Here is a 22,690-nt window from a genome sequence, read left to right on the forward strand (position 1 = left end):
CCGCTTTCATTCAGCACTCCAATCCGATATGACGTGACATTATCGATCGCTGATAAGCTGCAACTCCCCCCTCCCCGCCAGCAGCACATGGAGGTGGAATGACAAACATGGACCAAGCCTTGGACCCCCCCCAAACAACCCTCTCTTTGTTCTTCTTTAATGGATCAGTGTCTGGAGTCCCTCTGCTTGAAGGCCCTATCCAAGACACACACACACACACCTCCCCCTTTATCCCAACACATGAACTCGCACAGGCATTAATGGCCTCTTTAACCTCCTCCCTTTTTTGGGAGGAGGGGGGGGACCCCCCCCCCACAACCACCAGGCACGAGGACACCAACGTTCGCCGTGTCGTGGGTCAAATCGCGCAGCCCCACCTGGGTTGATCTTCCCCTCCCCCCGGACCCCCCTCACACGCGACCCTCCTCAGACACAGTCCTTCCCAGTGGGGGAATGGTGAAAAAGGCGCACAAAAACACAGCACGATATGAGCGTGGATGCGCGCATTTGAAGTGAGACACCGACATGCAACGCAACCCCCACGCCCCCCTCCCTCCATTCCCCTCAAACCCCTTTCCCACCACCACCATGAGCGAGCGGACGTACCTGGAAGCAGACAGGAGTGCAGGGTGGGGAGGGGTGGGGGGATTGTTCCGGTTAGCTCGTGAATCCAAAGTGTCTCGTGTGTCTTTCTCCTCTCATGAAGGCTGCGAGAGACCAGCCGGTACCGGAAGAGGTCCACTGCTGAATTGCCCCGCTGTTACTGTACCGGTACTGACAACAACAGGGCGGATAATCCAGAGAGAAACGAAAGAGAGAGAGAGCGCGAGCGAGAGAGAGAGAGAGAGAGAGAGAGACGGCCCATGCGCTCATTCACACTCAACCTGCTTCGGCTCGGCTCGGCTCAGTGTACGTGTGTGTGTGTGTGTGTGTGTGTCAGTGGGCGCGCGCGAGAGAGAGAGAGAGAGAGAGAGAGAGAGAGAGAGAGAGAGAGAGAGAGAGAGAGAGAGAGACCCCCATTTGGACCGTACCACCACTCGACTCAAGAAAGGGGTGGAAAGTTAATTTGATGAGACCTATTTAACAATATTCTATGTAATGTTCCATAAAGTGAAATATAATATGCTGTGATGCATTGTTCACGTCCAGTACTGCAATTTGATGCCACGCGGCATCACATTTGACTTTAAAAAAATACGTTCGGGGCACATAAAAACCCAAACTGCGTGTGATTTGGTACGCTCCAACCAGAATCTGCTGTTTTTCTCCTCTTTAAGCAGATGTGGCGAGAGAGAGAGAGAGAGAGAGAGAGAGAAAGAGAGAGAGAGAGAGCGTGTGTGTGTGAGAGAGAGAGAGAGATTGGTGCAGCACTTCGAATGGAGAAAAGCAAATGGGCGACACGCGCACACACACACACACACACACACACTATTGTACACTTGTATGGGGTTAGAAAAATGGATGGATGGACACACAGATCCGAAAGAGTATTTGCAAAAGAGTGTGACTGCTGAGCGATGATGTCAACAAAGGCAGAAATGCACGCATTACAGCATATCATAGCAATTACCATACAGCATGTCAAACATGCCCCCTAGTGGGTGTGAGGAGTGTAGAGGTTTTCCAGATGGTCAAAATGCAAAAACACAAACATTTGAAATTGTACTGATACATGGGTGTAGGCAGCGTGGGCTCAATTCCAACTCGGTGTGAATGTGAGAGCGAATGGTTGTCTGACTGCACTTCATATGCATCCTGCAATTGACTGGTGACCAGTCAAGGAGCTAGTCTACCATTCGGCCGAAGTCAGCTGGGATAGGCTCCAGTTCCCCGCGACCCTGAACAAGATAAGCGATCCAACAAAATGTAAAGAAAGATGGAAATTATACCAAGCTGCACTCTTTGTTCTTCGATTGTCTTATGAACAGAGAGATGATCCTATTGTCAATAAAAGAAACACAAATCGAAAGAACAATCAAATACACTGTTATTGATGCCGGCCTGAGTACAATATGATGATTTTGTGGTGAATCTTAGTACTATGTTCTGTACGGGCAATGAAAATGTGTTATTACGACGCTATTATGAATTGTGTGAGTCCATTGAAATGGTACAAAACATTAAACGCATCACATCAGGCAAAACTATTTGCATTTCTGCCACTAAATCTGTGGAATACTGCCATTGCTGCTCGAGTACCGACCAGAACTAGGCACGGCAATTGTGTTTCTTTGAATGCATTTGACTGAATTTAATTCTTCCAAGCATATCAGTTATTGTAGAATGGCTTTATTGTGATATTATTGCTATTGTTGGCAAAATACAATGATTCCCACCTTCAATAAAGAACCTCCAAAATGTTGCAGCTCGAGTACTGCTCAGACCTAGGCGAGGCTATCACGTTTCTTTGACTGCATTTGAGTAAATTAAAGGCTACTCTCCTGTGGAACCATCTTCCAGATCCAACCCTATACCACTTAATCTGGAGCAGCATATCCAGTTTACTTTGGTCGGTAGAAGCTCAGTACACCCATATAGACAAACAATGGACTGGTTGCCTGTCAAAGTCAGGGCACTTGGAGACAAATATTGGACTGGTTGCCAATCAATGTCAGTCTAACATTATGACATGTTTTTGGAAGCAAACCGGAATGCCTAAAGAGTTCAGATTTTAACCACAAACCTCCCCGCTGTAAAGCAGGGATGGAAACTACATCTCCACTATCTTTCCCCTATCCAAACCACCATCCCAATATTTCAAAGTAGACTGCTGACTTAGGCATATCCTGGGTCATCCCTAATTTATGTCATCATTAGTCAAAACATATCATATTGAGTGGACTTCAGGTTTATGCAAAGATAATAAAATGTGCGTGCTGGGGGGGGGGGGGGGGGGGTGCTGATTAGTATGGCAACAGCCTCCTCATCAGTGAGGACTGTTGGGTCACGTGGGTGCAGGGTGTGAGCCAGCAGAACCAGAAACATTCCTCAGTGGAGGCCCAGGCCCAAAATAACGTCTGCTGACTTTTAAGGTTTGAACGTTGAAGCCTGTAATCATTCCACCGCTTCTGCCTCTGTCATTTTATTCACTTGATGTTTTCATCTTTTTTCCACTCTCACACTCACACATGCACGCACGCACACACACACACACACACACGCACAAGCATGCACACACACGCACACACACACTCACTAGGAGGTAGGCTGAGAGGGAAGGAAGGAGGGAAGGAGACAAAAAAGATGGCCAGAAAAAAAAGAACCACAGATGAGGAATGTTTGCTTCTGTGGTTAGAAGAAGCAGGAAATGACATCGTGACAAGGATTGCTACTTCCTGTTCAACATTATTGCCTCCAACCCATGACGGAGCAGCGGGGATGGAGGCCGTGCAATGGTGACGATGAGGTTGTTGTCATGGTTACCTATGAGCTTCGCTTTGACCTGATTGTTTAAAAAATACATCAACAAGGAGGAGAAACTTGAAAGGGGAGCTGCTGTGTTGCCTAGCAACAAGATCTCCTTCCTAAATCACATCATCACGTGAAATCGAATCACTCATCTTCTCGTTTTGTCAGTTTCACTTCTTCTCTCTACTTTTATGTTCATGCGGCAGCTTATTGCTAAGCTAAGACATTAAATGCGCCACAGTGTGGCCAGAGCGCACGCTAAACCGCTAAATGCTCCACAATATCATCACTGATGTGCAAAATGTTTACACTTTTTATGGTTGTGTGCATTGTTCCTCTATGTGCGGGAGGTTATTTGCCAAGCTATGTTTAGGAGCTAAAAGGCTATGTTTAGGAGCTAGGTGCTGATTTAAGATGCATATATAAGATGGATATAGAACTTACACAACTTTAAAATACTGTATGTGAGTCTTATATTGTATAATGGGACATGGGTGTCAACAGTTGCATAGATCTATGCTCAGTTCATAAAGATGCAAATTACATGACGGTAAAACTCTCAAATATGCTCTGTAATGTCAAGCCCTGTTCCTCTATATTCAGGAGGCTATTTGCTAAACCTAAGACGCTAAATGCTCCCGTATGTTCAAGAGCTAGTTGCTAGGCTAAGAAAATGTACAGTATGTTCCTTACTCAACGTGTTGGGACTGTTTACAATACTCAAGACACTAAAGACTCCTATATGTTCAGGGGCCAGTTGCTTAACTATGATGCCAAAGGCTCCTCTGTTTTCCGAGGGTTAGTTTATTAAGACATTAAGATGGTTAATTAAGACGTGAAAAGCTGCTCCATATACATCAGCTACTTGCTTAGGTAAGAAGATGAATGTTCCTCTGCGTTCGGGGGATAGTTACTAAGCTCAGATGGTAAATGCTCCTTTGTGTTTAGGGGCTCCTTGCTAAACTAAGAAGATTAACGCTCCTCTATGTTCAGGGGCTAGTTGCTAAATGAAGAGATTAAATGCTCTAAATTCATGTTTCAGACAAGTACTTGATAATGTGTTTTAATTTAGACAAGAACAAACATATATAGTACAAATTACGAACACGTCCAATTGTGCTTGGTGGCCACCTGTCATGTCCAGCCAGCAGGTGGTGGTCTGGGTCCGCTTGGCTTCTGAACCCGGCGATCAAATTCTAAAACAGAACCCAAATGATAATGAGTTAAAGAACTGTACGTTAAAATGTCTGCAACACTACATGCGTATCTTTTTCTTGTTCACTTTCACCTTTTTCGTTGCTCACTTGTTACCCCTTTCCTTCCTTACATTCTTACTTCCTTGTTGTCATCTCTTTCCTTCATTCCTTGTGTTCTTTTCTCGCTCACTTGTCACCGCTTTCCTTTCTTCCTTACCTCTTTCTAATCCATCCATCCATTTTCTGAGCTGCTTCTCCTCACTAGGGTCACGGGCGTGCTGGAGCCTATCCCAGCTATCATCGGGGAGGAGGCGGGGTACACCCTGAACTGGTTGCCAGCCAATCGCAGGGCACATACAAAGAAACAAACAACCAGTCGCACTCACAGTCACACCTACGGACAATTTAGAGTCGACAATTAACCTACCATGCATGTTTTTGGGCTGTGGGAGGAAACCGGAGTGCCCGGAGAAAACCCACGCAGGCACGGGGAGAACATGCAAACTCCACACAGGTGGGGCCGGGGATTGAACCTCGGTCCTCAGAACTGTGAGGCAGATGCTCTAACCAGTCGCCCACCGTGCCGCCATTCTTTCTAATCCCCCCTTTTTATTTAATTGTTCACTTGTCACTTCTTTCCGCATTCAATAATCATCTATTTTCTCACTCGCTTGTAACCTTTTTACTCATTCACTTCTCAACTACAGGTATTCCCTCACTCCGTTCTCACCTCTTTCCGGCTAGCTTGGAAAACATTTGTAGAATATCCACTGACCTAGGCTGTCACACACACACATGTCGTTCATATCTGTCACCGAGGTGGAAAAGTCTTCGTAATCGTTGTGTGTGCCTGGAAGAAGAAGAAGAAGAAGTAGAAGAAGAAGAATCATCATCTTTTATTGTCATGAACATGCATGCATGCACACAAAATTTGTTCTCTACATTTAACCAATGACAGTGAACACATACACGTTAGTGGAACACACTGGAGCAGGGGGAGCATTTTGGGGTATCAGTGTCTTGCTCAAGGACACCGCAGCCGTGAGTTCGGGCGATGTTGGCGGATGGTCCAGTCGGGGTTTTAACCTAGGTCCCCCACGGTGGCAGGCGATGATCTTAACCATTGGGACACGGCCACGAGTAATAATAATATCCATCCATTTTCCAAACCGCTGAATAATTATATTTTTCTTAAGAGTGCTATTTCTTTAGAAATTGTGTGAACGCTAAAGATCTGACTTGAATTAATTGAAATTGAAGAAATGTTGAATGTGAGACTGAAAAATACTGAAATTTTAAATAATAGAGGCACACAAAAGACACTTAAAGACCCTATAAAGCGACAAAAAAAGCTTTTATATTTGACAGCACAGAGACAAGAATTGTTAACAAGCCTGGTAAATTTGACTGAATTAAAAACAAAATCATCAAGTATGTAAAATAAGGCTCCAAAATCCCCAAAAATAGAGCCCACCTACCAGTGAGAGGATGCTGCGGGCGAGCAGCATCCTGAAAATCCACCCCGCTCAACCTTCACCTGTCAATTAAATACGTTCTTGCGTGCAGTATGTGCTCAAGTGTCTGTAGTCAGCCACAAAGGCTGAATAATGTGTGCTGTTCTCTTTAATAAACAGCGAACTTTCCCTTAGATGTCACTGTTATGTGGGGACCCAAACAACAACACCTAGCGAGGTGCTACTATATTAAACCTACCTGCCGTTAGCTCTTTAGCTCGTGAGCTAGCGAACATAATAAACAATTAACAATAAACGGTTGTGTGGAGTATTGGATGAACCCAGTGCCGGGCCGGAAACCCCTTACTAGCCGCTAGTAGCCAACAAATTCGCAGTGGAGCCTTCCAAATCGCCATCAGCCTGCTCCGTGTATCACACATGGCATAACACTTCAGGGAAGATGCATTTTCTGGGATTGTAGGTAGAGCGAGCTGGCTAACTGCACGCTGTAGTGGTAGAAATAGGCTATTACTAAGTAACTCACAATTGACGGATAGCCATAGAAGAAAAGAGACTCTAAGGTGTCCTCGTGGCGCAACGGTAGCGCGTCTGACTACAGATCAGAAGGTTGTGTGTTCAAATCATGTTGGGGTCACTAACATTTATGGGCAGCTGTGGCCCAATGGTCAAGATCATCGGCTGCCACCGTGGGGAACCTAGGTTCAAGACCCCGACCGGACCCTCTGCCAACATCCCCCGGACTCACGGCTGTGGTGTCCTTGAGCAAGACACTAATAATACCCCAAACTGCTCCCTGGGTGCTTCAGCTGCCCCCTGCTCCAGTGTGTGTTCCACACACAAGCACAAGTGTGTGTTCCACACACACAAGTGTGTGTTCACTGTGATGGGTAAAATGCAGAGAACAAGTTTCATGTGCATGCATGCATGCATGCATGTTCATGACAATAAAGGTGATTCTTCTTCTTCTAAGTACTTACATAATGTGGAATGGCCTATATGGTCAAGCCCAAGTTTGTACTGGGGTTTATTTTAACCCCACACAAAAAGTCAGTACAACTGAGATGGTAAAAAAAAAAAAAAAAAAAAGTTTAACGCTACATCTCAAACGATTCAGCACTAAATGGTTCTCAGTCTTTGTATGTTTTCAGCACTTATCTTCAAACATATTTAATGTATTTAGAAACAAAATACAAAAATAACTTCACAGGGTCTTTCATGAAAATGAGACCTTAATTGCTATTATGTTCCTGGGTGAGCGCACATTACCTGAAACCTGTTCCGCACTAGCGCTAATCGCTAATCCTCCCAATACCGCCGTACAAACTGAGTTCACAGCGCCCTCCGTAGGTCCGACCATGCTGTACAACGGCGCTGTTGTGGGCTGTGGCTCGTTGTCATAGTGATGGGAGCCATGCAGTGTTCTAGTGAACATAAAAAAGGTATGAAGAAAAGAGGTGAAGAGTGAATGAGGAAATAAGAAAATGAGTGGAGGACATAGCTGAGCAAGGAAAGAAGAACATAAGGAAGGGAACAGAGGTGAAAAGTAAACAGGGGAAGAGGGACATGGGGAAGGAAAGAGGTGACGCATGGAGAAGGAAAGAAGAAAATAAGGAAGCAAGGTGACAAGGAGGTGACAATTGATGAGGTGATGAGTGAACAAGGAAAATGGTAACAACTGTGTGAGGAAAAAGGTGAGATGTAAACGAGGAAAAGATGGAAGGAAGGACAAAAAGAAGGGAGGAGGTGAAAAGTGAAGTGTGATGAGTCTGGAAAGAAAGAATATAAAGAAGGAAAGAAGGGACAAGTGAAGGAAAAAAGAACACAGGAACAAAAGAATGAAAGAAAGAGCTGAGAAGTGAAGAAGAAATAAGAACATAAGGAGGGAGGAAAGAGGTGACAAGGGAGCAAGGAGAAGAACATGAGGAAAGAAGGAAAGAATGGAGGAACAAGGAATGAAAGAGGTAACATGAACAAGAAAACAGGTGAAAAGTGAACAAGGAAAGAACATGAGGAAGGAAGGAAGAGGTGACAAGTGAATAATGAAAGATGAAGAGTGAACAAGGAAAGCGGTGAGAAGTAAAAAAGGAAAGAAGAAGATAAGGAAGGAAGGTAGGGTGGAGAGAAGAACAGGGGAGGATAGGTGATCAAGGAAACAAGAACATAGGAAGGCAGAAAGAAGGCATGAATGGCTGCACGTGCATGTACCTGTTTTCAGACGGTGGGTGTGGCTGTTTGGGTTTGTTGACCACAGCGTACGTCATGTCACTCATGTCGTCTCTCATTCAATTTGCTGTCTGGGCAGTGAGACAACAGGTCACCAATGCTAATGCTAATGTAGCATTACCTGAGCAGCTAGCATAGCTTCGGATTGTTCACTTTTCACCTCTTTCCTTCTTTACTTGTCACCTTTTCTTCCTCCCGTATGTTCTTCTTGTTCCCTTGTCAATTCTTTCCTTCCCTGTTCCTCTCTCCCTTTTTCTTCTCAGCTTTTTCCTTGTTCACTCCTTATTTCTTGTTCACTTATCACCTCTTTCCTTGGTGACTTTTCACCCTTTTCCTTCCTTATTTTCTTCTCTCCTTGTTTAATTGTCACCTTTGTTTACCCATCACCTCTTCACATGCATATGGTATTTCCTTTTTTACGTCACCCTTTTCCTTCCTTATGTTCTTCTTTCCTTGTTGATGTCTTACCTCTTTGTTTGTTCATTTGTCACTTCTTTAGTTGTATCCTCATGTTCTTCCTTCCTTGTTCACTTGTCACTGCTTCCTTCCCTATGTTCTTCTTTCCTTGTTCACTTGTCACTTTTTCTTTCGTTCCTTGTTTACTTGTCACCCCTAGTTCACATCATCGCTTTCCTTCCTATGTTCTTCTTCCCTTGTTTACATTTCATCTCTGGTTTCATTTGTCATCTCTTTCCTTGTTCAACTGTCACTACTTTCCTTCCTTCCTTTTTTACTTGCCACCTCTCTCCTTGTTTACTGATCACCCCGACCGTGGGCTCATCTCAAGTCTCTTAATTGCAACGTTCCCAGCTCCTCAGTCCTCACTCCTCAAAACATTGAAAGTGACCCAGAAGTTGTTGTCACGCCACCATATTATGGAGCATCTCAATTTTCTTAAAACCCGCATTGAGGAAAGAGCATCTAGTATTGAGAAGCTTCAAGAGCTAGTTTAAATTGAGGGATGTCTTATGTATCCAATGCAGAAGTATCATAGTCCCTCAATGGTTACGAATTAAAATGGGCGTGCACCAGCTGGAACGTAATTGGAGCAGAACTTCAAATAAAATACATAATGTTGTTTTCTTCATTCATTGATTATTTTAGTTTGGATATTCATATTTTGCCAAGTGTCTGTTCTATTTGGGGCAGTATTTGATATCAAAATGACTTCATCACACTGACTGGCTCATGGTTACTACATACGCCGAACCAACCACCTATTTCTGTTTGTATCGCAGGCTGTCATTTTGTCCAATGCATTTGGGCACATAAAGAAAATAAAAACGTTCTGTTTGTTCTACACGATTATTTTTTTTCATTCAACGTAATGGATAAGCAGCACATCAACACTTTACTTATTTACGAGTCACTCCAAATATATTGGAATAGACCAATCACGATCGTCTTTGCATCTGCAAAATTGTGTTGATTATATATGACTTTAATTTAATCCCACTTTAAATATTAAGCATTAAGTGGACATTTGTGGTGATAATTCTGTCACGCAGACGATTCATTTGTGACACGCGTCATGGACGTGATGTCATCTTTACTAGACGTCCTATATTAAATGACGTCATCAAGGAACGATCGGTTTATTTCCCCAAAACATTGCTGCCTCCTCCCGCCTCGTCCTTCTGTCAATCTCCTCGAGCGAGGATCTAAAAAGTTGCAAATAGAAAAATGAGATGAGCGCCTTATATTTTTCTTTCCCTGTTGACATTTCATCTCTTTCCAGCTGTCTTTGTGTTCTTTTTTTCTTGCGCATCAACCTTTTCTTTCATATGTACTTCTTTCCTTTTTCACTTGCCACCTCTTTCCTTCCTTCTCGCCTCTTTCCTTGTTCACTTGTCATCCCTTTCTGTCCCTATGTTCTACAACCCCAATTCCAATGAAGTTGAGACATTGTGTTAAATATAAATAAAAACAGAATACAATGATTTTCAAATCATGTTCAACCTATATTTAATTGAATACACTACAAAGACAAGATATTTCATGTTCAAACTGATAAACTTTATTGTCTTTAGCAAATTATCATTAACTTAGAATTTTATGGCTGCAACACATTCCAAAAAAGCTGGGACACGGTCATGTTTACCACTGTGCTACATCACCTTTTCTTTTAACAACATTCAATAAGCGTTTGGGAACTGAGGACGGTAATTGTTGCATCAGTCCATCTTAGATGAGCTCGGGCCCAGAGAAGCTGGCAGCGTTTCTGGGTGTTGTTGATAAATGGCTTTTGCTTTGCATAGTAGAGTTTCAAGTTGCACTTACGGATGTAGCGCCAAACTCTATTTACTGACATTGGTTTTCTGAAGTGTTCCTGAGCCCATGTGGTGATATCCTTTACACACTGATGTCGGTTTTTGATGCAGTGCCGCCTGAGGGATTGAAGGTCACGGGCATTCAATGTTGGTTTTCGCCCTTGCCGCTTACATGCAGTGATTTCTCCAGATTCTCTGAGCCTTTTGATGATATTATGGACCGTTGATGATGAAATCCCTAAATTCCTTGCAATTGTACATTGAGGAACATTGTCCTTAAACTGTTCAACTATTTTCTCACGCACCTGTTCACAAAGAGGTAAACCTCACCCCATCTTTGCTTGCGAATGACTGAGCAATTCAGGGAAGCTCCTTTTATACCCAAACATGGCAACACCTGTTCCCAATTAGCCTGTTCACCTGTGGGATGTTCCAAACAGGTGTTTGATGAGCATTCCTCAACTTTCTCAGTCTTTTTTGCCACCCGTCCCAGCTTTTTTGGAACGTGTTGCAGCCATAAAATTCTAAGTTAATGATTATTTGCTAAAAACAATAAAGTTGATTAGTTTGAACATTAAATATCTTGTCTTTGTAGTGTATTCAATTAAATATAGGTTGAACATGATTTGCAAGTCATTGTATTCTGTTTTTATTTATGTTTAACACAACATCCCAACTTCATTGGAATTGGGATTGTATAACCTTGGTCACCTCATTTCTTTCTTTTGCTCTTATTTCCGTTTTCTTTGTTCACTTCTCACCGTTTTCCTTGTTCACATGTCATCTACTTCCTTCTTTATGTTATTTTCCTTGTTCACGTCTCCTCTTTCCTTCCTTGTTCTTTTTTGTCCTTCACTTGTCACCACTTTTCTCTGTTCTTATTTACTTGAAAACTTGTCACCTCTTTCCTTGTTCTTGTTCCTTTTCTTCTCTGCTAACACACTCCAAATCATGTTTATGTCGTCTTCATGTCCCACTCAAACAAAGATGCGTAAAGTCAAGAAAAAGTGTACCAACCTGTGAGTTGACTGTGTTCTCCATGCTCGTCGTGGTTCAAAGATTAAAAAGTGAAGTCCAACAAAACAGAAGATTCACTTCTCTCCAACGGTACAATTTACATAGAGGAAGTGTTGCTTCCTATTTTCTGGGCAGTGTCACTGTGTAAAGTTTGCCACCACGCCTGTCAGCCAATCAGCATCGGTCAAATATGGCGTTTCATTCCACCCGTGTCATGTGTCGGTCAGAGAGCAGCGGGTGAATATAACCATGGTAACCGGCACACCAACGTGCACACATACGTAAGCGGCTATTAGCTCACTAAAGTACATGACGGCTCATTTAATGACCTCCCCCACGGCCCGCCCCCTCACACACACAGCATTGTGGGTCATATGAAGAAAGAAAGACTTCCATAGTGGTCTGCAGGGTGGCTGTGGCTCAGTAGGTAGAGTGGGTCATCCAGTGACTGAAGGGTAGCTTGTTCAAATCACAGCTCCGACTATCTGCAGGTTGAAGTGTCCTTGGGCAAGACACTGAACCCTAATTTGCTCCCAGTGGGCATGGCAGCAGTTGCCCATTGGTGTGTGAATGTGAGGCTTTGTAAAGCGCTTTGGGCACTGTGATAGTGTAGATAAAGCACTATATAAGTGCAGTCCATTTGCTCACAGCCATAAGGGGGTGGTTGTAGTAGTATTATGGTACTTTTGTGCTCAGTGTTGCACTACTGTTGTGGTTGTACTAATGTTATAGTTATGTTGTGGTAGTGTTGTGCTTATGTAGTAAATTTACCATTTGTGCTACAGTTACTGCGCCAGTAAAATACAGAGGTCAGAGTTCATCGTTGTGTGTGCTGTTGACAGTGCTGAGTCCTGAGCACGCGCAGTATGACGTCATGCACCTGTTCTTGTTCTGGTGACACCGGCCAATTACACAACATGAGCGCTCCCTGCTTGCTGTATAATAAGCAAGGTTGCTATCTTTCTGAAAATGACCAAATGTGGAATTGTTTTGCCATGACGAAGACATTTTGTTTTTGCCCCCGCCAAAAATAAATAAACGATGACGTCACACACAGGCAGGTGAATGTCAAGCTCGGAAAGAAGCGTCCGAGTGGGCGCTCTGTCCCCGCGACGCTCGCTCTTCCCATCTCTGCTCTGAGTTCGTCGGCTCTCCCCTTAGCCTTAGTTTAGCCTAGCGAGCCGCCAGCAATCACATTATGTCGCAGGCGCTTTCAGAGGAGGAGTTTCACCGTATGCAGGTAAGAACAACACTGCACTTCACTTTTCCCCCAAAGACACAAACTGAATATTTTGGCTGTTAACGCATGCTAACCGCTTGGGGATGGACGACCGCTGCCTGGACGAGCATATTTTGTGCAGTTAGCTTAGCCTAGCAACCCCGTGACACAAGCAAGGCTGCATTCATGTGGTTGTCATCTTTAAAGCAAAGTGTGACAGAACTCATCTATCTGGTGTGCACGGTAAACACTACTGTGCTAGCCGTTTCAGCATCAACAACCACCCGTATGACGAAAGCACTCAACGACAGCCGTTTAGTGGGAGAATGTAGTCATGTATAACATACAGTTCCATGTCATGTCACTGATCCACGGAAGTGCTCAGGGAATTGCAGCTTATGTATTTAAAAAGGTAGAGTAGCACTACAAAGTAGCTTGATGCTAATAATCACATGACTTGGCATGACGTGTGTGTGTGTGTGTGTGTGTGTGTGTGTGTGTGCGCGCGCGCGCGCGCGCGTGTGTGTGGGGATCAGACTCAACTGCTGGAGTTGAGGACACACAACTATCAGCTGTCTGATGAGCTGAGGAAGAACTCCGCTGGTAAACAAAACTTCTGTGTCTGTCTGGTGCTCCCTCACTAGCATCTTTATGATATCACATGATAATGACAATGATCATGCGTTGTCTTTCAGAGCTGAGCGCCTTGCGTCAGAAAAATGTGGTGCTGGAAAGAGATTTTGTCAAAGCACAGAAGGTAAAGGTGTTTTTATTATTATAAATATTGGTATTATTATATTATGATAATCAATCTTGTTTCATGTTTGGTACTTCTCTGTCCTCAGGCTCTGAATAAGAGTAAAAGAGCGCAGGTGAGTGGGGAGCTTGCTTGTTACCAGGGTTACGAGTGCGCCCTCTAGCGGTTGACCCCTCTCACGTCACTACCATGACAGAATGAACCTCCAGTTTTTGAGTAATCCGCTCTATGCCGAACGTAATGTGACCAACTCGGAACACGGAATAGTTGACTTCCTGTTTATGCTTTGATAACGATCAAAACTACGATTGATTACATTATTCTTTGAAGCTGAACTTGCTAAACTATTTTCTTTATGGCTGGTGTCTTTAGAGAAACGTTAAATACATGTATGTAATTTATTTATACAAATATGATATCATACGTGTAAACATGAAAGAAGCCCAAACACCGTCTTGTGTTTAAAAGGTAGACGTTTAAAGTTCATACGAGTGCTTTGAGACGGTCCTCTTCCCCATTCCCAAGCGAGGCGTAAGTGCTAGTACCTTTTTTCCCGAATGCGGAAGTAATTTGCGGATATACTGGATTGATGTCCACAAAAAAGGCTTGTAATTGCCTATACTTGTCACAAGAAGGCACCAATGCACATTTTTCTTGTTAGACATGGCTTTGGCCCGAGCACAAACCAGCAAATTGGTGAGTTTTAGCCAAAAACGAAGGATAGTTTCCCCTAAAAATCCGCAAGTAGGGGAAATTGCAAATGGGCAGGGGTTCACTGCCCCAGTGTCACAATAGTAGCACAACTGTACACTAGCAGAACTGCATACCACAATACTAGTATGGCATAGTAGCACAAGAGTAGCACAGCAGAACCGCACCACTACTAGAAAAGTAGCACATAGCTAAAATGGGACTACACAACAATCTTGAAACTGTACCATAACACAAATACAACCGTAGTCCAACACTAACACAATGTCACAACAGTACTACACTATACTAAAACAGCACTACGTACAGGCCTCTTTATTCTCCTGCGCTCGCGCAGCCGACAACGCCCGCATTGCATCACGTGACCGACGATTTGGCCCGCGCGGCCCATCTGCGTCACTTGACGCGCACACAGCAAAAATTGTTGCTGTGCGTAGAATGCCGCGGAGATCATCTCTCGTGATTGGTCCGTTTTAGTCACATGCTGTGATGACGTACTCAGCGTGCCCCTTGGTTCTACATACCATCTACGCCGTCGCCTTCTTGATTGATTTTGCAGCATAATTAAACGTATCATCTAGGTCCAACTAGGTCCATTTGTTCTAGCAGACACTGTTTCACGGTCGACATTGTTGTTACTTTGTTCCTTGTTACGGAAAGGAAAGTAAAAACTGCTACCGGAAATGGCCAAAAAATGCAGAGGAAACTCCATCAAGTGGTGTCCTAGCCAAGACCAGCCGTAGCGACAACCCCAACTTGGAGGTGAACTGCAGTACATTTTCAAAACTGCGCGCGTGGGTTGTGCTCGAGTATAAAGGCAAACTGCGCGCAGGATAGCCCCAGTGAGGTCAGCGCGGTAGCCGCCCGCACGAGTATAAAGAAGCCTTACCCCAACACTATTACAGTCACACCACAGTGCTACAACATTACCACAATACAACTACAATGGTAGCACACTACTACAATGGTAGCGCAACACAATTACTACACCACAACACTACTACAACAGTGGTATAACACTACTGCAACAGTATGGCAACACTTCTACAACATTAGCACAACATTACCACACTACTCTAATAATAACAGTACACCACAGCACTACTACAATAGTAGCACTACACCACAACAGTAGCACAACTCAATGAAAATAGCAGCGCAACACAACTACTACAGTACCACAACACTACTATCAGAGTACAGCAACACTTCTATAACATCAGCAAAACAACAATAGCAGAACACAACAGTAGCACATAACACAACACTACTACAACAGTAGCACTACACTACCACAACAGAAACACAACACAATTATAGCACTATGCAATAGAGGCACAGCACTATTACAACAGTAACACACCACTAACAGGGTGTCAAAGCAGTACTACAATCTTAGAATAACAAAACTACAACAATAGCTCACTATAACAGTAGCACAACAAGAGTACCACTCTCACTGACCAATTAATTAGGTACCCCTGAAGTCAAAGTAACCCGTCTGCAGGAAGTGGAAGCGCTGCTGAGCGAGAATGAGATGCTTCAGGGGAAACTTCACAGTCAGGAAGAAGACTTTCGACTTCAGAACAGCACACTCATGGCTGAGCTCTCCAAGGTACTGCCAGCGTTGGTCACATATGGATGAACTTCAACGGGTCGACATTTTTCACTCCCCTTCTCTTCTGGTCGCTTCCAGTTGTGCATGCAAATTGAGCAGCTGGAAGAGGATAACCAGCACCTCAAGGAAGAGGGCGGGGCCGCAGCTTCCCAGCTGAGCCCTAATGCCGCCAGTCCTGCTGATGAAGAACTGCTGCGCCTCAAGGCTGAGAACGCCACATTGCTGAAGAAAGTGCGAGGTTAGTTTGTTGAGTTACTGTATCTTTAGACACACGGGCAAAGTTCATGTCTTCATATAGTTGATGAGTTAAGGGGACATACTTTAGAAAATGTCTTGTATACAAGTAGAGAAGTGCCTTGAGAAGATATGAGTTGAAGTTGTCCTGTGACAACCAAGGTTGTTATAGTAAACGAAAACAAACAAAATAACTAAAACTAAAATTGAAAAAAAATTGTAAGCAAAATAAAAATGAGTACGTTTAAAAAAAACAACTAACTAAAACAATATTTTACATGTGCAAAATTAACTAAAACTAACTATAATTATAGCAAAAATGTCCTTTGTTTTCGTCTTTGTAAATTAATTTCATACATGAGCTTTCGATGTTGATTTTAAATGTATTTATTTCAGATACATAAATTGATACAGAACGGATACAGAAGGCTGGTCGAACAGTCCTTTGGGAATTGTAGTTCACTTACTCTGTCGCCTAGAAGTGATTTCAATGGACAGCAACGTCGTATTGACGGATCGCCAGATCAAGCGCAAGTTTTTCCGCGAAGATAACTTTTACATCCAAGCTGTTTTTGTTTTTGCTAATGGAAACGTCGAAGACGGTTACCGACTAGCTTGCGCCTTTGAAAAACCTGCACGGTGGGATTTGTCTTTCGATATCTGTCTATCGAACAGTCACAAATCTGAAAGTCCACTTGAGAAGTTTGGAAAACATGCAAATAAGAACTTGATTTTTTTTAATCAAACATATCAACACATTTTTAAAAAGGCCAAACTACAGCATGTCTCATGAATGGTTTACTGTACCGTTGTGATGCATCTAATCTAACCTTAGTGGCAGGATTTTGCACTGCACTTATTGCACTTCAAATTCTGTGGACTGTTATGCAGTACCTATATTGGTTTTGTGGATGGTTGTTCATCTTTTAATAAGTTAATACTTTTTTTTTTAAATGTTTTTTTGTTTGTTTTTATTACACAATACTTATTGTGATCTTTTTCTTTATCTCCCACTTGACAAATACCCTAAATAAAAAAATCAAAACGAATACTGAAACTAATAAAAAGAAAACGGAAACGAAACATTTTTGAAAAATGATAAACTATTTAAAACTAACAAACCTGCTCTAAAAACGAATTAAACCTGACTGAATTTGAAAAAGAAAAGTCAAAATGAAATAAAAACTAACTATAATGGAAAATCCCAAACTATTATAACCCTGGTGACCACACTCATCTCAAATAATTTTCCCTTACTGAAATGAATGAGAATGCAATGAATCTGTTCCTACCCCCCAACACCTAAATTATTTATTTATTTATTTTTAACAAGAAAAGCTGCACTCACCAATATTGGACTGTATAAAAAAAAAACCCACCAAAGTAAAAATGAGAGCTGTCCCGATCCAATCACGTCATCAAAAATCCAGGGTTGATCGTGTGATTTTCAGCTGATTGAAATGGGGTGACAACGATCAGTTTTATTCTTTTTCTAACATTTTAAATGTTACAATGTGACAAAATAATCCAAAGGTACAAAGATCTTGCCAAATGGAACGGTAATAGCTTCGTTTTATATTAAACAATGTAACTTTTTGGGGTATTGTTTTTGTACTTGTATAATATGACTTTTAAGCGACTGTTTGTGTGTGCGTGCGTGACAGACACACACAAACACAATCTCTGTCCTCCCTGAGCGTGCTTTAAACTGTTTAATGACACCACAGGTGGCGTTTACGGAACTAAACACGCAACAAAAAGAATTACACACGTTGTATATTTAAATACAAGACACACTTGATCGTTTTAGAAATAGCCAACTTAATGCTAACAGTCAGTGGAAAACCCCATTGACGGGCTAGCTAGAATTAGCATCACAGGTGGGATTTATGTTCAAATAATGAATATTTATACACAAACACCATAGTAACACATACAGACAGGTAATATAACAATACTCACAGGTATAGATTCTTCTTCTGTGAATAAATATTTAATGTTTTACCACAATGTTATATTCTTTTTTACTAATTACTAATACTAATTTATTTTTTGGTTGTTCTTTTAAATAAGAAACATTGGGTTTTGATATTTTATATATAATAATATATAATATATTAATATAATATATAATACTGTGTATATCGGATCGAGACTCTGTATCAGCAGATACTAAAATCAAAAGACTCGGACTTGGTTCCGAAAATGTGATAAGGACATCCCTAGTTATAACAGTTGTGCTCTACATACAGTGTCTGAAATAATTTTTTAACATGTGACCATTTTTCTCACTATATATACTTCCACAGGTGCTATTGACCTGTAAATTCCACCAGATGTTGGGAACAACCCAAGTAATCCATACATACAAAGAAAGTAGAACAAATAAGATCAGAAATTAAGTTGTGTGTAAAAATCTGAAATGACACAAGGAAAAAGTATTGAACACATGAAGAAAGGGAGGTGCAGAAAGTCATGGAAAGCTAAGACAACACCTAAAATCTAGCAATAATCAAACAGCAATACAGCACCTCGTCAGTGCAAATGAAGATCAGATGGTTCAGTCCTAATTGATGGCCTAATAAAAGGTCTCATTGCCAAGGTGTGAGTTAAGCCACATCTTATGATGGTAAAGAGCAAAGAGCTGTCTCAAGACCATCGCAAAGTCTTCTTTTCCTTCCGGCTTGTCCCGTTAGGGGTCGCCACAGCGCGTCATCCTTTTCCATGTAAGCCTATCTCCTGCATCATCCTCTCGAACACCAACTGCCATCATGTCTTCCCTCACGACATCCATCAACCTTCTCTTTGGTCTTCTTCTCGCTCTCTTGCCTGGCAGCTCCATCCTCATCATCCTTCTACCAATATACTCACTATTTCTCCTCTGGACGTGTCCAAACCATCGAAGTCTGCTCTCTCTAACTTTGTCTCCAAAACATCGAACCTTGGCTGTCCCTCTGATGAGCTCATTTCTAGTTTTATCCAACCTGGTCACTCTGAGAGCGAACCTCAACATCTTCATTTCTGCCACCTCCAACTCTGCTTCCTGTTGTCTCTTCAGTGCCACTGTCTCTAATCCGTACATCATTGCTGGCCTCACCACTGTTTTATAAACTTTGCCCTTCATCCTAGCAGAAACTCTTCTGTCACATAACACACCTGACACCTTCCTCCACCCGTTCCAACCTGCTTGGACCCGTTTCTTCACTTCCTGACCACACTCACCATTGCTCTGGACGGTTGACCCCAAGTATTTAAAGTCCTCCACCCTTGCTATCTCTTCTCCCTGTCGCCTCACTCTTCCCCCACCACCCCTCTCATTCATGCACATATAGTCTGTTTTACTTCGGCTAATCTTCATTCCTCTTCTTTCCAGTTCATGCCTCCATCTTTCTAACTGTTCCTCTAGGTGCTCCCTGCTTTCACTGCAGATCACAATGTCATCTGCAAACATCATGGTCCATGGGGATTCCAGTCTAACCTCATCTGTCAGCCTATCCATCACCACTGCATAAAGGACGGGGCTCAGGGCTGATCCCTGATGCAGTCCCACCTCCACCTTAAATTCGTCTGTCACACCTACAGCACACCTCACTGCTGTTCTGCTGCCCTCGTACATGTCCTGTATTATTCTAACATACTTCTCTGCCACTCCAGACGTCCGCATGCAGTACCACAGTTCCTCTCTGGGTACTCTGTCATAGGCTTTCTCTAGATCTACAAAGACACAATGTAGCTCCTTCTGACCTTCTCTGTACTTTTCCATCAACATCCTCAAGGCAAATAATGCATCTGTGGTACTCTTTCTAGGCATGAAACCATACTGTTGCTCGCAAATACTCACTTCTGTCCTGAGTCTAGCCTCCACAACTCTTTCCCATAACTTAATTGTGTGGCTCATCAACTTTATTCCTCTATAGTTCCCACAGCTCTGCACATCACCTTTGTTCTTAAAAATGGGCACCAGCACACTTTTCCTCCATTCCTCAGGCATCTTCTCACACACTAGAATTCTATTGAACAAGCTGATCAAAAACTCCACAGCCACCTCTCCTAGATGCTTCCCTACCTCCACAGGAATGTCATCAGGACCAACTGCCTTTCCATTTTTCATCCTCTTTAATGCCTTTCTAACTTCCCCCTTACTAATCATTGCCACTTCCTGGTCCACCACACTTGCCTCTTCTACTCTCCCTTCTCTCTCATTTTCCTCATTCATCAACTCCTCGAAGTATTCTTTCCATCAAGCTAGCACACTGCTGGCACCAGTCAACATATTTCCATCTCTATCCTTAATCACCCTAACCTGCTGCACATCCTTCCCATCTCTATCCCTCTGTCTGGCCAACCTGTGTAGATCCTTTTCTCCTTCTTTAGTGTCCAACCTGCCATACATGTCATCATATGCCTCTTGTTTGGCCTTTGCCACCTCTACCTTTGCCCTGTGTCGCATCTCAATGTATTCCTTTCGCCTCTCCTCGGTCCTCTCAGTGTCCCGCGTCTTCTGAGCTAACCTTTTTCCTTGTATGATTTCCTGTACTGTGAGGTTCCACCACCAAGTCTCCTTCTCTCCTTTCCTGCCAGAAGATACATCAAGTACTCTCCTGCCTGCCTCTCTGATCACCTTGGCTGCAGTGGTCCAGTCTTCTGGAAGCTCCTCCCGTCCGCCGAGAGCCTGTCTCACCTCTTCCCGAAAAGCTGCACAACACTCGTCCTGTCTCAGCTTCCACCACATGGTTCTCTGCTCTGCCTTTGTCTTCCTAATCTTCCTCCCCACCACCAGAGTCATCTTACACACACCATCCTATGCTGTCTAGCCACACTCTCCCCTACCACTACCTTACAGTTGGTAACCTCCTTCAGATTTCATCGTCTGCACAAGATGTAATCCACCTGCGTGCTTCTACCTCTGCTCTTGTAGGTCACCCTATGTTCGTGCCTCTTCTGGAAAAAAGTGTTCACTACAGCCATTTGCATCCTTGTTGCAAAGTCTACCACCATCTGTCCCTCCAAGTTCCTTTCCTGGATGCCGTACTTACCCATCACTTCTTCATCACCCCTATTTCCTTCACCAACGTGTCCATTACAATCTGCACCAATTACGACTCTCTCTCTGTCTGGGACGCTCAGAACTACTTCGTCTAGCTCCTTCCAGAATTTCTCTTTCACCTCTAGGTCACATCCTACCTGTGGGGCATAGCCACTAATCACATTACACATAACACCCTCAATTTCAAGTTTCAGCCTCATCACTCAATCTGATATTCTTTTCACCTCCAAGACATTCTTAGCCAACTCTTCTTTTAAAATAACCCCGACTCCTTTTCTCTTCCCATCTACACCATGGTAAAATAATTTAAACCCTGCCCCCAAACTTCTAGCCTTACTGCCTTTCCACCTGGTCTCCTGGACACACAATATATCAACCTTTCTCCTAATCATCATGTCAACCAACTCCCGAGATTTTCCTGTCATAGTCCCAAAATTCAAAGTCCCCACATTCAGTTCTAAGCTCTGTGGTTTCCTCTTCTCTTTCTGCCGAAAAGCCCGCTTTCCACCTCTTCTTCTTTGACTTCGACCCACAGTAGCTGAATTTCCAATGGCGCCCTGCAGGTTGACTCCGCCGGTGGCGGACGTTGTTAACCCGGGCCACGACCGATCCGGTATGGAATTCTTTGGATGAACGCTCATATTTGTTTGGCAAGGTTTTAAGCCGGATGCCCTTCCTGACGCAACCCTCTGCATTTATCCGGGCTTGGGACCGGCCTACAGTTTGCACTGACTTGTGCCCCCCATAGGGCTGCATTTCAAGACCATCGCAAAGTAATTGTTGCAAAACATAATGATGGCACTGGTTACAGGTGCATATCTAAGCTTCTGGATGTTCCAGTGAGCATGGTTGGGACCATAATACGTAAGTGGAAAGCCAATCATACCACCATAAATTTGCCTCGATCAGGTGCTCCTTGCAAAATTTCTGACAGAGGAGTACAAAGAATAATCAGAAGAGTTGTCCAAGAGTCAAGGACTGCCTGTGGAGATCTTAAAAAGACCTAGAATTAGCCAGGTACTGTTGTCACACGGAAAACTGAGTCATGCACTCTGCCGGCATGGCCTGTATGCACGCACATCATGCAAGACCCCATTGCTGAAAAAAAAAAAAAAAAGCATGTCAAAGCTCGTTTAAAGTTTGCTGAACAACATTTGGACAAGCCAGTTAAATACTGGGAGAATATGGTCGGATGACAGCAAAATTCAACTGTTTGGATGCCATAATGCACACCACGTTTGGAGGAGAAATGGCACTGCACATCACCCTAAAAACACCATACCCTCAGTGAAGTTCGGAGGTGGGAACCTGATGGTGTGAGGCTACTTTTCAGCAAATGGTACTGGTAAACTTCACATTATAGAAGGAAGGATGAATGGGCAAATCTACCGAGACATTCTTGGCAAAAATCTGCTGCCATCTACGAGGTTGATGAAAATGAAACAAGGGTGGACATTTCAGCAGGATAATGATCCAAAACACACTGCCAAGGAAACTCTCAATTGGTTTCAAAGA

The 22,690-nt window shown here is 43.2% G+C and overlaps 2 protein-coding genes across 3 annotated transcripts in view; one reads left to right on the plus strand and one right to left on the minus strand.

Moving 5' to 3' along the window:
• Nucleotides 1-934, minus strand: part of plxna3 (plexin A3) — an 85,580-nt gene extending 84,646 nt beyond the window's left edge. The window contains exon 1 of the mRNA XM_061787316.1: nucleotides 607-934. The gene's annotated coding sequence lies outside the window, so the exon portion shown is untranslated. The remainder of the gene's footprint in view (nucleotides 1-606) is intronic.
• An 11,604-nt stretch (nucleotides 935-12,538) lies between these two features.
• The window catches only part of gripap1 (GRIP1 associated protein 1), a 45,882-nt gene continuing 35,730 nt past the window's right edge, over nucleotides 12,539-22,690 (plus strand). The window contains exons 1-6 of one of the 2 annotated variants that reach the window (XM_061787409.1): nucleotides 12,539-12,829; nucleotides 13,345-13,411; nucleotides 13,504-13,565; nucleotides 13,654-13,680; nucleotides 15,784-15,891; nucleotides 15,973-16,132. In XM_061787409.1, the coding sequence (XP_061643393.1) occupies nucleotides 12,788-12,829; nucleotides 13,345-13,411; nucleotides 13,504-13,565; nucleotides 13,654-13,680; nucleotides 15,784-15,891; nucleotides 15,973-16,132 (466 nt within the window). In that variant the 5' untranslated portion in view covers nucleotides 12,539-12,787. Of the gene's footprint in view, nucleotides 12,830-13,344; nucleotides 13,412-13,503; nucleotides 13,566-13,653; nucleotides 13,681-15,751; nucleotides 15,892-15,972; nucleotides 16,133-22,690 lie in introns of those variants that run through there. The other variant, XM_061787427.1, reaches the window with a different exon arrangement.

This window comes from Phyllopteryx taeniolatus, chromosome 1 (genome assembly GCF_024500385.1).
Source record: "Phyllopteryx taeniolatus isolate TA_2022b chromosome 1, UOR_Ptae_1.2, whole genome shotgun sequence".
NCBI classification, from domain to species: Eukaryota; Metazoa; Chordata; class Actinopteri; order Syngnathiformes; family Syngnathidae; genus Phyllopteryx; species Phyllopteryx taeniolatus.